The sequence below is a fragment of the Mauremys mutica genome, chromosome 19 (genome assembly GCF_020497125.1).
Source record: "Mauremys mutica isolate MM-2020 ecotype Southern chromosome 19, ASM2049712v1, whole genome shotgun sequence".
Lineage (NCBI taxonomy): Eukaryota > Metazoa > Chordata > Testudines > Geoemydidae > Mauremys > Mauremys mutica.
In genome coordinates, this window is record NC_059090.1 from 17,928,497 (window position 1) to 17,943,485 (window position 14,989).

Sequence of the window (14,989 nt, forward strand, 5' to 3'; positions counted from 1 at the left end):
AAGCATTGTAGTATATTTTAAAATAGTTCTTGAAACAGTAATTGTTAGCTTGTAATGGTAAAATAGTTTTTCCTTGTCCTTTTAATGTTGCTCAGTGTGGGGACTGTTGGGTATATGTACTGTAATACCAGAGTAGGCCTGTGTTTTGGTAACCTAATGTGCTTTTTCCTGATATCAGTCTGTGCTCTGTTTATACAGTGAGTGAATCCATTAGACTTCCATCTTGGTTCGTCATAGGCTCACAAGTGAGATGGTTTTAGGAACGTACTAAAGAACGTACCATTATAACATGGTCTGATGGGGTACTTGAGAGATTTAGAAATAAAATTAGAAGTGGGGGAGTGGGATGAGCACACTTTAAGGTTTACTTGAGAGACTTAACAGGGGAGATGATGCACTAGACCATGCTTCAGCCTGCGCTATACAAATTTTAATGTGGTCAAATATTTCAAAACAGTACAAACTACTAAATGGAAGAAAATATTTAGCGCAAGCTAGAATACTTGAGAGGCAAATTGTCATTGACCTCTTTTTCTAGTGCAGGATACATTAGAGATGTTTGGGGAGGTTTTCACAATCCAGCCTCTTAACTGCTCTGACACACTAACCTCTTTATTGCTGTTCTTTAAGGATGAACTAGCTCGTGTCCTGGTCACCCTCTTTGACTCTCGGCACTTGCTCTACCAGCTGCTTTGGAACATGTTTTCTAAGGAAGTGGAACTGGCAGATTCCATGCAGACTCTGTTCAGGGGAAATAGTTTGGCCAGTAAAATAATGACTTTCTGTTTTAAGGTAAGTTATATGAGCTTAGGTCCTATTTATAAAACTCTTTTGAAGAGTGAAAGACTAACAGGAAAAAATGTATTAACTCAGAAATGTGCAACTGCAGTTGGATTACATTAAGAAACTCTGAGTAATTGAAATAGATAATTGAAAATAAGATCGTTCTGATAACTGGAGAGTGCAAACTATAACTTGATGGCTGTATTGGTCTACACAATCACAGACAACTCTTGAAAGTTCATCAAGATTCCATGCAGTTATTTTTTATAAAGATATATGGTGTCTAATCCTTGGAGACCTTCCATGCCGAGGCCTGATTTGGGATGGGGTGGTGTGGCAAAACTTTTGTGGAGATGTCATGACACATCCTGTTTAATTCACACTTTAATCTGGAGGCCCCCTTGAAAGTTTCCAGGGAGCCCAGTGTTCATCCTGCATGGTGCATCTGTTTCAGAGGTACCAGGGTGGAAGTTGAATACAATAATGGAAAAGTTTGCATAGTAGAAGTATTTATAGCACACTTAGTAGACACGTTCAAGTCAATGATCGTTAAATGCAGGGAGAGTATAATTATTTCGTATTTGATGCAAGTGGTTGGACTAGAATAACCCTCTTCTTACCCTCTTCTAATATTTTAGGACCTGTTAGGCAGTCACTGCAGTCTTCAGTCCTAGTCAGAATATTTAAATATATTTTAAGTTGGTTTAGTTGAAGTCTGCAGGAGTCCCATCTGTTTTTAAAGAGGCTTACAGCATTTGATAACTTCTGCTTTAATTAGTTATTTAGGAGGAATAGTTTATGGAAATAATTGTATAACTCAGTTACAGCTTTGTGTTCCGGAAATGATCCTATGAAGTACAAATATTAACTTTGCATGATTCTGTCCTGTGCCCTAATCTGGTCAATTTAAGACCGGTTTATGAAGTCAAAGATAAAGCTAAAAGGTTTTTTTTAACTGGTAGCTGTTTTATCAGCCGTCTTATTTAAAAAGCCATGGAACAGTCTCTTTCCTTAACTTGTTCAAGAAATATTTCCTCCTTCTTTGCATTCAATTCATAAGAAAATAACCATTTGGTACCCAAATTGCATAGATACTTCTACTAATAAAGCAGTGATGATGAATTTGGTATCTTTTTGGGTAGGTAGTCAATAGATTTTAAGTCAGGAGGATGCTGTCTTTTAAAAAAAAAAATTTTATTCTAGCACTTATAAATGAGAGAGGTAGTGAATTGAATTCACATGGTTTTTTTTATTGTACTATTTTGAAAGGTCATTTACTTGCTGTAATTTGATATACTTCAAAAGTTTAATATAGCACTTAATATAGTAGCATTTGTGCATAAACTTCTCAGGAAGGTGATAATTCTAAGTACTTACACATTTCTTAAACATATGTTTGCTTGTGTGTGTAGCATTTTGGCTATGAGAACTACATAATCTCAGAATATACTTTAAGATTCATTGCTTGTACAAACATAATCAGATGCAGGACAAACTACATAATCAGATGCAGGACAAACTACATAATCTCAGAATTAGTGTGTAAAGCTTGACATACTCAGTATTTGAAAATATTCTTGTGCTTTGAGTTATGCTGGCCTGGCCACACATTCTGATGTATTTTCTCCATAGGTATATGGTGCTACATATCTGCAGAAGCTCTTGGAACCTTTATTAAGGACCGTGATCATGTCCTCTGAATGGCAACATGTCAGCTTTGAGGTGGATCCTACAAGGTTTGAAATGGGGAAAAAAAATTATCATGATTATTTATAAGCCTGTTTCCCATCCATACTAATTTGACAGGATTCATTTTTCTTTGAGTGCTTGCTCATGTTGACTCCATTCTAGGTGTGCGCACACCCCCATGTGTCGTCATCGGAGATTTTTGCCTTAGTGGTATCCGTAGGGTCATCTGTGGCACCCCCTTGAGTACCGCGCTCAGGCGTCGGTATATCAGGTGCTGCCGACCCCATGCCCTCTCAGTTCCTTCTTACCGCCCGTGGTGGTTAGTCAGAGGGCCTTCCTTTGCATAACAAGGGCTAGTGGTTTCGTCTCTTCTGACTTCGAGCCTTAGGGCCTTGTAAATAGTTCATTTATAGAAGTTAGTGTTAAGTAATTGTTAAATGTAGTTAGAGTCCCATCGAGGACTTCGCCCCAGGCGCGGCATGCCCTGGTCCTCGGGGATTTAAGCCCTGCTTGGACTGCAACAGGCATGTGCCTGTTAGGGACCACCACAGCAGTTGCCTCAAGTGCTTGGAGGAATCACGTGTGAAGGACAAGTGTCGTATCTGTAAACAGTTTCGACCCAGGACCCAGACGGAGCACAACAGCCGTTTCAGGGCTCCCCTCATGGAGGCTGCCCTCTGACTGGCTTCCGAGCCATCTCTGTCCAAACTCTACCGCTAGTACTTCAGTGCGTACCCCGGCACCACTCTCCGCTGCCGTGCCCAGGAAGAAGACCAAGAAACACAGCTCCCCGGCACCAGGGAAGAAAGGCCATGGGGCATCGGGCAAAGGACCCAGTTTGGGCCGCCCACCCACACTGGAGCCACGTGGATGTGCCTCCCCAGTCAGGGCCCTTAGACCCCCAAAGGATCCACCGCCGACTCCCTGGAGCAGTAGGGGCCGCAGACTTGTGGCGGGATCGACGCCTTCCCAGGCTCTCCCAGCACATAGAGAGCAGAGGCTTCTACTAGCGCTGCTGGCACTGCGTGTGCCCCAGGGAGTGGCCAAGACCCCCCCCCAGAGGCAGTTGAATGCCACCAATCTCCTGAGCCGAGGCAGCACTCTGACTCCGTGCTGCAGATCTATGCTTCACAGCCCAGATCCTCAGAGGCTCTGCCTAGATCACCGGCACCGCGTTCATGGTCTCTGCCCTCTTAATGTAGGTCGCCTGTGGGAGGCGCCAGTCTTTGTATTATTGGCACCATTTACCCTCCTGCTGGTCGTCATCTTGGCACAGGTCCCTGTCACCCACTCCAGGGGAATGATCTCCGTTGCAGTACCAGTCCCCCCAGCCTCGGTACCAGTCCTCCTGTTCGAAGCACCGGTCTCCCGTGGTGATGATCAGCTGACAAACGCAGGCATCAATGGCTCCACCGTGGTCACCGCAAGGGGATTTCTCTGGCATGGAAGGGCAGTTTAGCCCCTGGCCGAGGCATCACCAGCAGGATTGGGCACTGGATGCTACATCGACTTCTATGGTGCCGCCATGTCAGCACAGCCATTGGCCACTGCTGTGGCCCTGTTGGAGTATGTGTGGCATGTCTGTGATGCCGATGCCCCCTTTGCACCACTCGTCGGCCACTGCCTCGGAGCAACAGTTGACGGCACCAGGCTTGGTGCGGGAAGTGCTCTCAGAGGTCAAAGTAGAGGAGCCAGTACCCACTGCTAAACCCCCTTCCCCCATTGGGGGGTGATACGCCGGGGCCTCCCCTGGTGGTACAGTCGTCGTCCTCATCCCTGGATGAGGCGGTGACGGGACCCTCAAGGGCCAGCCGGCCGGGCGATTTTATAGAACACCAGGCCCTGCTTCAACACGTGGCCGAGAACTTGGGCCTAGAAGTGGAGGAGATGGCGAAGCAGGTGGACACCTTGTTCAGTGTGCTCTCAGCCTCTACCTCTGCTCGTGTTGCAAGACCAGTGCATGATGGGGTCCTGAAAATTGCCACAGCCCCCTGGCAAACCCCGTCGTCCATCCTTCCCACCTGCAAAAGGACCGAAAAGAAGTATGTCGTCCCGACCAGAGGATTTGAGTACCTATATACCCACCCATCTCCAGGCTTGCTGGTCATCTCAGCAGCCAACAAAAAGGACAAGCAAGGGCACACCAGTTTAACCTCCAAAAACAAAGAAGCCAAAAGACTGGACCTTTTTGGGAGGAAAATTTATTTGACAGCCTGCCTGCAATTCCAGGTGGCAAACCACCAGGCTTCATAGAATATCAGGGTTGGAAGGGACCTCAGGAGGTCATCTAGTCCAACGCCCTGCTCAAAGCAGGACCAATCCCCAGACAGATTTTTGCCCCAGATCCCTAAATGCCCCCTCAAGGATTGAACTCATTACCCTGGATTTAGCAGGCTAATGCTCAAACCACTGAGCTATCCCTCTCCCCCTCTCTTGGGCAGATTCAGTTTTAACTTATGGGACTCCCTCTGTAAGTTCAAGCAGTCATTGTCACACATTTACATGGGCCATGGATGGGAAAGGGAGTAGATGCCCCTTGCGTGTCTGTTCCCCTTCCTCCACCACTACGTACCTGAATATGGACCATAAGAATCTGGCCTGATATGTGACTCTTGCCCATAGCTCTGCAGATCATCTGCTCTAAGCCATTGAACCAGTTGTTCAACTAAGATAGAATGATTTTTCTTTTATATGGCCTACTTTGTCTTGATTACCTATATCTCCTCAGAATTTATACTAAATGGTTAGATTATTTTGTAGTTGCTTTTTTCTAACTCTGTTCTGTAAGTCTCCCCTTTTTTTATTTTACACTAGCTAAAACACCTTCCCCAAAACATAAGCTTCCTTTTCTGTGCTTGTATCTATATCTTTGACTTCAGGAAGCAATAAATGGCCACATCTGTAAATACCCCTTCTACCTGTATGAAATATACCTATGTATGGCTACCTCAGTAACTGCTTGAACTTTCAGTAAAACCGTGACCCTTGCAAAACTTGTTACGTATGCGGATCTTAAGGCACAAACAATACTTGTCTTGTTGGAGATGTTCTCAACTTTCGCATACAGTTGCTGGACTTCTTGTCCTGCATGGGTATGTGAGACCCTAAACTGTGTGTGCAGGGCTGTTAAGGGTAATGATGGAATGAGAATTCCATTATGGTTTTTTACAAAGCTGTAAAATGGCCTGATATTTGTGAACTCTACTTTGTTCAACTCATTCTGTCTCTTTAAATCTATTGTGCAGATGTTTCTATCTATTGGTAGGTCGTTAGCATTTCAACAAGGTTGCTAGTAATGATACACTGAAACATGGCTGCTATCAAACATATAAGAGCAACTTGTATGTTTTTTGACTGGTAACGTTTTGAAAGCTTATCATATATGTATGGGTCTGTTGCAGATTGGAGCATACAGAAAGTCTTGAAGCCAACCAACGGAGTCTCCTGCAGATGACTGAGAAATTCTTCCATGCAATCATTAATTCCTCTTCTGAGTTTCCACCCCAGCTTCGCAGCGTGTGCCATTGTCTGTACCAGGTATGCCCACAGCTGGGGTTTAAATTTTTAAACCCAAGTTTTGTTGTAGAGGTTGTAAAGGTCAGAATTTCTGGTTTAAAACTATTATTGGCCCGTGGCATGAAATAAGTGGTATGACCATTTCTTTCTTAAAACTGTTTTATAGGATTTATGTAGTTAATCCTCCAAGCTGAACTTCAGCCTGCATAATCTTAGCCTAGGGAATGAACTGTGTTTATGGGGCTGGCCTGGCAGACCTGTGGTAACGCCACTTTGAATTCACAGCTGAGGACCCTGAGCTAATAAGGGTGGGGTCATCTTGTCTTGCTCTAATACCTCTGCTAGGAGACTACCAGCATTGGTTAGCTACGGAGGTAAGAGGGCATCTGTTCTTGCCAGAAGTGTACAGTGTGGGAGCCTTTGAGGGTGAGGGCAGCAAAGAGTGAAAGTCTGACAAGTGTGGAGCAAGATAAACAAGTGTTTTAAATTTAATAGCAATATGTGCTTTTACTTTCTGTACCTGGAATGACTTCCCCTGTATAAAATCCATTCAGCTAATAGATGGTTTGCTCTACATAATAGTATAATTATCCATCAGTCAGTCTTTAAAAAAGATCATAGGTATTAGCTACATAGGTGTTAGCTGCATAAATACAAGAGCTATTAAAAAGCCTGCTTGGTCACTGAATTTAAATAGTTGTCTTCAGTCCTCTACTTTCAGTACAGTAAGTGCGCAAACTGTTATCTTTGAAGTAAAATGTAACTGCTTTTCTGTTTCAGCAAAAAAAGTATAAAAAATATTATCCACGTTGGTTCTGCAGAAATATTACTACTTCATCAGATATGAATGAACAGAACTAATGGTTTAAAATGTTCTTCAGGTCACTTTATTGTGAAGCTGGTTAAAATGGAAACTATCATACAAGCTTCACAGTTTGAGGGTCTCTTCCTATAACTCTATTTTATGCAAATTTTCTATTGACTTTAGTAGAAGCTCTGTCAGATCCGGCTCTTTGTTGACTCCTGTCATTTAAAATAACTTCTAAATTTCAAGCTGATGTTGCATCAGTAAGTTTAAATTTAGATTGTCTCAAGCAGCATATCATCCCGAAATGTTAATAGAGTTGTCTTAGGACTTACTCTTGAAGCTAGCAAAACATGCGGTTTCAGGAAGTTTTCTGTCTGTGAGCATAGAGAGAGCCAAGCCAGTGCAACATTCAGTCTTTATTCCTTTGTCCCACACGTACTGTGCTCTCTCATCAAGCACTTTCTGAAAGATGACTTCTCTAAGCTCTTATACATAATCATATAAAATCATTCTCAATTATGAAGCTATGTACTGTAATAGGAGGGAAGGTTTTAAGTTAATCTATTAGTAGATAGGACACTGGTGACCTTAAAATGTGGGTGGTGCAGCATGTGTTCTGCACATAAGAACGGCTATACTGGGTCAGACCAAAGGACAATCTAGCCCAGTATCCTGTCTTCCAATAATGGCCAATGCCAGGTGCCCTAGAGGGAATGAACAGAACAGATAATCATCAAGTGATCCGTCCCCTGTTGCTCACTCCCAGCTTCTGGCAAACTGAGGCTAAGACACCATCCCTGCCCATCCTTACTAATAGCCATTGATGGACCTATCCTCCATGAATGTATCTAGTTGTTTTTTGAATCCTGTTACAGTCTTGGCCTTCACAACATCCTCTGGCAAAGAGTTAACTGTGCATTGTGTGAAGAAATACTTCCTTTTGTTTGTTTTAAACCTGCTGCCTATTAATTTCATTTGGTGACCCCTGAGTGGTACCACATCTGAGTGGTATCCAAGTACAATTTTAAAGGTGGGATGCAAAAAATCCAGGTGCAAGTAAGGAATAGATGATGCAAAAACAGAGACCCCATCTGCAATAACTTTTGTGTTGAAGCCAAGACAGCAAAGAATCAATCCTGCTTGGCAGCGTGCAGGTCAGTATGGAAAAGAGAAAAAGATACTTTTCCATAGCAAATAATCCTGTCTTAAGTTATAGGAGAACAGACTTTCCAGAACTATTTGTTTGTTATAAAAGAATTTCCCATACAAGGGGTAGATCAGAACTACTGCATTGCTGTTTTCTACCCATTGAATGCTCGTTCTATAAATGTAACTTATTTGGCTTTTAAGTTTAGTTCTCTACAAACAGTGCATTGTTTTTGGCGCTGATAGAAAATATAGGACTTTTCTTGAATTCCTGAAGATTAGATATCCAAAACAAATTGAGCAGAGATTATTTTATTTTTTTACTTTTTAATCACAAATCTTCAAGTACAAAATGCCAAATAAGGGAAAAAAGAGAGATGCATCTGTTTCACAGTCAAGTCGTTGAAAGATATCTCTCTAATCAACTCTTGCTTTCACATGGGTCTAGATCTACAAAAATAGCTTTTGCCTGTGATATAAAATAGTCTGATCATTCATTTTCTTTCTATCTAGTGGTGGTTTTAGGAAGTTGCATCCAGTGGGTTTGAGGGGATGAGAATCAGGTTTCCTTTCAAGATGAAACAAATACTGCTTCATGGATGATGTGTGGGGGTCTTTTTAGCATTATCGACTGATAACTTTAGATAAAACCTTGATTATTGCTTCAGTTACTTGACATTATTTCCTCTGGTCTAGGGTTCTCTCTTTTGTATCTGTCTGAACTAGTTTCTTATATGCTATTACTTTGAATATTTTCAAACCTATTCCTATTTCAACAGTATTTTGCTAACAGTTACATTTATTTGTGTAAAGAAGTTTTTTAGTTCAAGTCCATGGCTACTAGAACATATACATTGAGATATTGCCAGAGAAAACCCTACAGAAGACTACTAAGATACATTTTTACTTCTCATATTTTGAAGCATTTATGTACCACCTAGGTTATTCTTGGAACCAAGTGTCTCATTGGACTTTGCCAAAAAAGTACAAATGAGATTAATTGGAAAAATATAATACTGAAAGAAACCAGTCTTCATCTGACAATTCAGGAGTACTTGGGGTCTTTGAACAGCCTGCTATCTTTAGCCTGCTGTAAATAAGGCTCGATTTTGAATTTGTTGTGAGTAGCCTTTTATTTGCATTTCTTTGCTCTTGTCGTCATCTTTCTCCTCCTTACACCACGTTTCATTTATCAAAACATTAATTAGCTTATTTCCCTACATTCAAGTACTAGAGAAATTTGACGATGGTGGCCAAGACTAAAGAAATGAGAATTATGTCTGAATTGTCATTCTTTGTTTATTTTGCGTTATATAACTCTACTTTTAGAGGGCTATGGTTCATATTTAACATACAGCCCCCATACACCATACTTTTGGCTGGGAAAGAGTAAAACAATTCTTTTAAGCAACCTCATAAAAATCCCTAAGGGGAGTCTGCTATCTCCCAGCATGAAGTGTATTCAATCTTGCAAATGGGACTGATTTTTGCAGTGGTTTTTTTGGGGGCTTATAAATGGAGTCACAAAAATAGATGTGAAGGAAATTCTAATCATAATTGATTCTGAAAATGAATTGCTTTCAGTTAATGCAACAATCTCATTAAAACAGATTTAATTTGGATAGTCAGGACTACACTGGACAGCATTTTGGGTAATGGGAATAGAATTCATGATAAGTTATTTCCTTCTTGTGTAAATCACCAACATGTAACTAATAGTTAAGCCTCTGGTTATTGCGATGGTTAGTACACATGCTCACTCATTTTCAGGTAACTTATTCCATATGTTGTGCAAGATAGGAAGCCAAGAACAAACTCAGTCAACATATCATTACCAAAAAGTGCTGTTTGGTTTGTATAAAAAGACTTGTGTTTTTTCTTAACAAATGAGGATGGGATTTTGATTTGCTACAGAAATTTATTCCCTAATGCACAGTGTGTGTGGCAGTATCTATTCTGAGATTAGCATTCAAATTTCTTTAGTAAATAGATAGAATAGAAATTTCAGCTGATCTTGTCACAACGTTTTAGTTGTGAATTTCCCTTACACCAGATTCAGCAGTGTGAAACTAGTTTTATTAGTATGTGGATTTTGTGCTGAATTGATCGTACATGCTAGAACAGTGGTTCTCCACCTGTTTACCATTGTGGGCCATGTATGGAGCTCTCGGTGTTTTGTGGGCTACCTCCGCACAAGATATGTATACTACCTCTATGGCCCTGAGGATGTCACATGGGCTGCAGCTGTGTGCTGGTTGGATAGCAAGTGACCTGTGGGTTGAACCACTGTGCTAGAAGGTAAATATGAAAGGGATTGAAGATGAAAACTTTTCTCTAAATTTCCACCATTTTTATTTTGTAGGCTGTTACACAGGCTTTATGGTATCTACTGGAGCACTGCGCGGGACTAGTGTAGAGCCCTGCAGTGGGAGTGGGACTGGGATCCCACAGGACCTGCTGCCATAATAGCGGGAAGGAGTGGGAGTCTGTATTGTGGGATGGGATCCTGCAGGACCAGCTGCTATAATAGGTGGGAATGGGTATTGTGGGGCAGGACGGGAGCGGGATTTAAAAATAATCCCACGCAGGGCTCTAGTATCTACCTGAATTTTGACTTGTGGGGTTTTTTATTTTATTTTTTTATTTTTTTTAAAAGAGTGCCGTGTAAGCTTCCTTGTAACAAAATGCCAAATTCTAGTGTGGCACAGGTTTCCTCCTTAATGCTATTTTATTGTAATCTGTATTGATGGTTACTTCTGCTTTATTCAAAATAGTTAGTTTCGGCTAATGTGGAGGATGTGGCTTTTATCCTCACGGGTGAAGTTCACCTTTGTGTAGAGGGAACAGTATGGAAGGGCTGTGCTCCACTGTCTGACTTAAATCATAATATGAGGAGGTGCACAGGGCTTGGGCTGGCCACTGTGACCAGGGGTGAATTTCAAAAATAGTCATGGCCTATTCAAAGCTCTTGAATTTTAAATCAGTGGCAGTTTCTGCATAGACCTGCTGGTTTTCTCAGTCTTTTTATTTACAGAAACTTTGTGTCATATTGTACCATCCATTAAAATAATTTAAACCATGATTGTGATCCAATTATGTTAATATGAGGAAAATTATGAATATGAATCATACATTAAACTAAATTGAAGGACACACAGAGAAACGTGGGAACATTTAAACCTAAAAATTATTTTAAAAAGTGATGTAGACCTTTTAAAAGTTAAACCTTTGAAATATACTATTTAAAAAAATATTTGGGGGTATGGCAAAACATGTTTTGAAAGCTGACTATAATAATTTATGCTTGATATTGTTTATCATAAGCAAATTTAAGAAGTTTGACTTTTAACCTAGCCAGAAATAGTAGAAATGATTGAAACCCAACATTTGCTTGCATTGTATTTAGTGCTTTGTGAATAAGATGTAGTAAAATGAGTACATGGAATAAAAACTCCATCAAACTTTAGTTTATATATTTCATTTTTTGTTACGTTTGTTACATTTTATTGTGTAATTTTATGTACAAGTCAACATTGTTTTTTGTTGCTGTATGTAGTTGGTGCTGTGACTTGTTTGTGCTCATCTCTGTTCTGTAGGCAACTTGCCACTCTCTACTGAATAAAGCTACCGTAAAAGAAAAAAAGGAAAACAAAAAATCAGTAAGTTTGGAGAACTTTTTATTAGCCATTTCTTTCAAAGCAAAACAAAAGTCTTTTGCTGTTTGTTCAGAACATCTTCACCTTAGCCTATTTGACCTTCACTATAAAATCATTCTACTAATTCTGGCACAAAAATAGCTTTCATTTCAATTAACACTGGAATTAAGTTTATATTTTAAATATTCTCTGTGTGCCTATTTGAGTCAACAAAAAGGCATATTTAACCTTACTGCTTGATGTTCAATATTCTGATCTTCTGTCCTTGCCACCATTTGCAATTATAAAGAAACTTTAAAAGAAAATGACTTCTAGACTTTAGGAAAATCCAGGTCTGCTTTATTTTAACGTCTTGGTTTGTAGATGTTGTGTTTTTTCCTGGAAGTGAGGAAACTCAGGTTAATACAAATACTGCACTTCATTGTTGTGTGAATTATTTTTTATTTATTTTCCCTTAAGTTTTGCATTGTGAGTAACCAATAAAATTTAGCATTTGTACTTATACAAAATGAGCAAATCTCCTAAGGTAAGCCACTACTGGGTTAAAGAAGATAGATTTTAAATTGACAATTTAGTATTATGCTTTTGATTTCCTTACAAGAAAATGTGTGTTGATATAGTGATGTCATTGGAAGTTAAGATTTATTGTGTCTTGAGCAGTCTCAGTGTATAGTGTGTGAATACTGTGGAGAATAAGATGCATAAAGGAAGAATGCAAGTTGAGCATTTTGATGATTCTCTCCCATATTTTTTTGCATTAATTTAGCAGAGTGTTAATCATGTTTGTGTGCAAAAAGTGCAATCTGCATGGATTATTCTGAAAAAAGTTAATTAGTGATTGGTGAAATTGTGAGACTTGTGGGTGGATTTGTAAGTGAAGGAAAATAGTCTTGAATATGTGCGTTGCTATGTGTTAATATGTTTTCCATGGCATTTCAGGTGAACTAGAAGTTATATGACAGTCATTCTGGGTTAAAAACATCTTTATTGGGGTTAGATTTTATCCTGAAACTCTATTTTTTTTTAAGGATTTAAAATTAAAAATCTTTTTGAAATACAGTGTCCAGGAAGAAAACAGGATTAAATATTCTAAATTTTACACTTGGAGATTTATTCTTGCAACAGATGCAATTTATATTAAACACCATATCATTTATTTCCTCCTATTTTTGAAAAATATAATAGTACTCTGTGTACTGAGTCTGTATAGGATTACCTTTAACCTTTACATTGCAAGGCTAAAGGCACATTTGAAACTTTTCAGAGGAAAGGTTGACCTTTCTTAATTTTATCTGATGGAGAATTATTCTGGTCCTAACAGTTTTCTTTTCTTTTAAACTACTACACCATTGCTGTTGAGAGAGAATAGATTTTTAACAATAATCCTTTTGATCCATGAAAAAATGCTTTCTCTTGCTGCCTCTTGAGTAGCTTTTATCTAACCTAAATTATACAGAGCCACACTGATATATTTTCAACGATGTATGCAACTGAACACTACTAATAAATACTTGATGTCTGAAGCAAAACAGTGTATTTATAGGAACATTACTGAGATTTGAGACTATTAAAATATAAGCTGTTTAAAATATTGCAAAATTTCATACTTTAAGGCTTTTTGGTCAATAGTGGTTAATAGAAATCAAATTTGGTTGCTGTTTACTGATAAAGTAGTCTGGTTTTGATTAAAGTTTAAACTTTAGTACAGAACTTGTGATGTTTTAATAGATTGTGGTACTAAAAAAAAATCTGCCATGTGACTATATTAACTTTTTAAAAAGCCCTGCCTCTGAAAATAATATTCATTGATTTTGACATAATGTACATCTATTCTATCTTCATCCTTGGTGGGGGTTCCTCAAGTTTTAAGGTTCTTGGTACTAGTGATATTTGTTAGCTGTGGTTCGATAACTGATAGCTGTTTTAAACACGATAAGTAGTCTAGTTAAATATAAATTAAATAAACTGGGAACTATTACCCAAATACTTAAAATAAACTATAATCTGTTAAGTTTTCATGCATTATTAATCACGCCTCTTCATCAGCAAAATTTACACGTTGAAGATTTCTAGGTTCTTTTACCCTTTGAAAATGAATTCTGGGGCCTGGAGAGCCTGCACAACTGTTACTTGTAATAATGCAAGTTCACTACCACCCCTGGGTATCCTAAACCTTGATACCCATCTTTCTCATTCATTAAAGTCACTTATATTGACATTTAAAGCTCTTATATGCAGAGGTGTTCCTGAGCTATTGCTTGCTTTTTCGTCATTAGCTATTTAGAATATTCCATGGTGAGTTTATTGAACTTCATGGTGTTCTCAGAGATCTCTATCAGCCTCCTTCTACAAGCAAATGAGAACACACACACTGATCCTGTTCAATCTGTGCTGTCAATTACCTTCTGAAGGTACCTTTTCCACACTAACAATTCCTTTGTGCTTTCTCCCCACTCCATTTCTTCAATATACTTGTTGAGACTAAGCGTCAGTAACGTTTCATGGATGAAAGGTAATGAGACCTCTGAACTACCCTGAAGGGATTTTCTGCAGTCTCTTCTCCTGTTCCAGAAACCAAGAACAAATAAATGGAAGGACCAAAGAACATAATACTACAAAAACTCATTGCAAAATTTAGGCTGTGGGGTCACACCATGGTTGTTTCAGCTGCATTCATGACAGCTTAAGTCCTCATGAATCCTGGAAACCTACATTCGCAGTGGAGGGATATCTTTATTTGTATTAAAATAACATTATTGCTACATTTCTCTCTTCACTTCCCTTCTAAACAATAGCCTGTGGAACAGTATGTATTGTTCTACAGCTTATTTGGAAAAAGCACGTGCTCTTGGATCCAGTCTTCACATTCCCTGTTTGCTTCTTGGGACTTTAAATAGAACTTGATAAAGGAGCAATCCTAAAAATATAGTCATGAATATTTATTGGTAATTTATCCTTGACAGCATTGATTTTTGCAGTGAATTTATTCCAGTAGCCTGCAAGTAATTTACATGTAATCCGTACTTATCGGTACAATTTCTTCATGGATTGTCTATCCTCTCTCGTTCATTTTAAAATGGAGATGGTAGATCAAGCTGGGGAACTCTAGTACTGTATTAAAAGCCCTGTGTACAGCAAAAAAACCATACTGGTATATGTGATGATCAGATAAATAAATCAACTTGTTTAGTGTTTAGCCTCCTGTTGTTTTAGGGAAAGGTGCTTTAAAGAACAACTGTCAGGTTTGAAGGGCGTGAACTTTCATATCTACAGAAGTAGTCATCACCATATCACCCACAGGAGATTTTTGTAAGATCCCATAGTATAATTCTTACTGATGTTCTTCAGATGGTATTTCAGAAGTCTAAGTAGTACATGTACTCAATTTAGC

General features: G+C 39.2%; 1 protein-coding gene across 1 annotated transcript in view; it reads left to right on the top strand.

Annotated features, from left to right (window-relative positions):
- The window catches only part of NF1 (neurofibromin 1), a 169,223-nt gene that overhangs the window by 58,896 nt on the left and 95,338 nt on the right, over positions 1-14,989 (top strand). The window contains exons 28-31 of the mRNA XM_044993591.1: positions 631-792; positions 2,416-2,519; positions 5,874-6,009; positions 11,539-11,601. Of these exons, the coding sequence (XP_044849526.1) occupies positions 631-792; positions 2,416-2,519; positions 5,874-6,009; positions 11,539-11,601 (465 nt within the window). The remainder of the gene's footprint in view (positions 1-630; positions 793-2,415; positions 2,520-5,873; positions 6,010-11,538; positions 11,602-14,989) is intronic.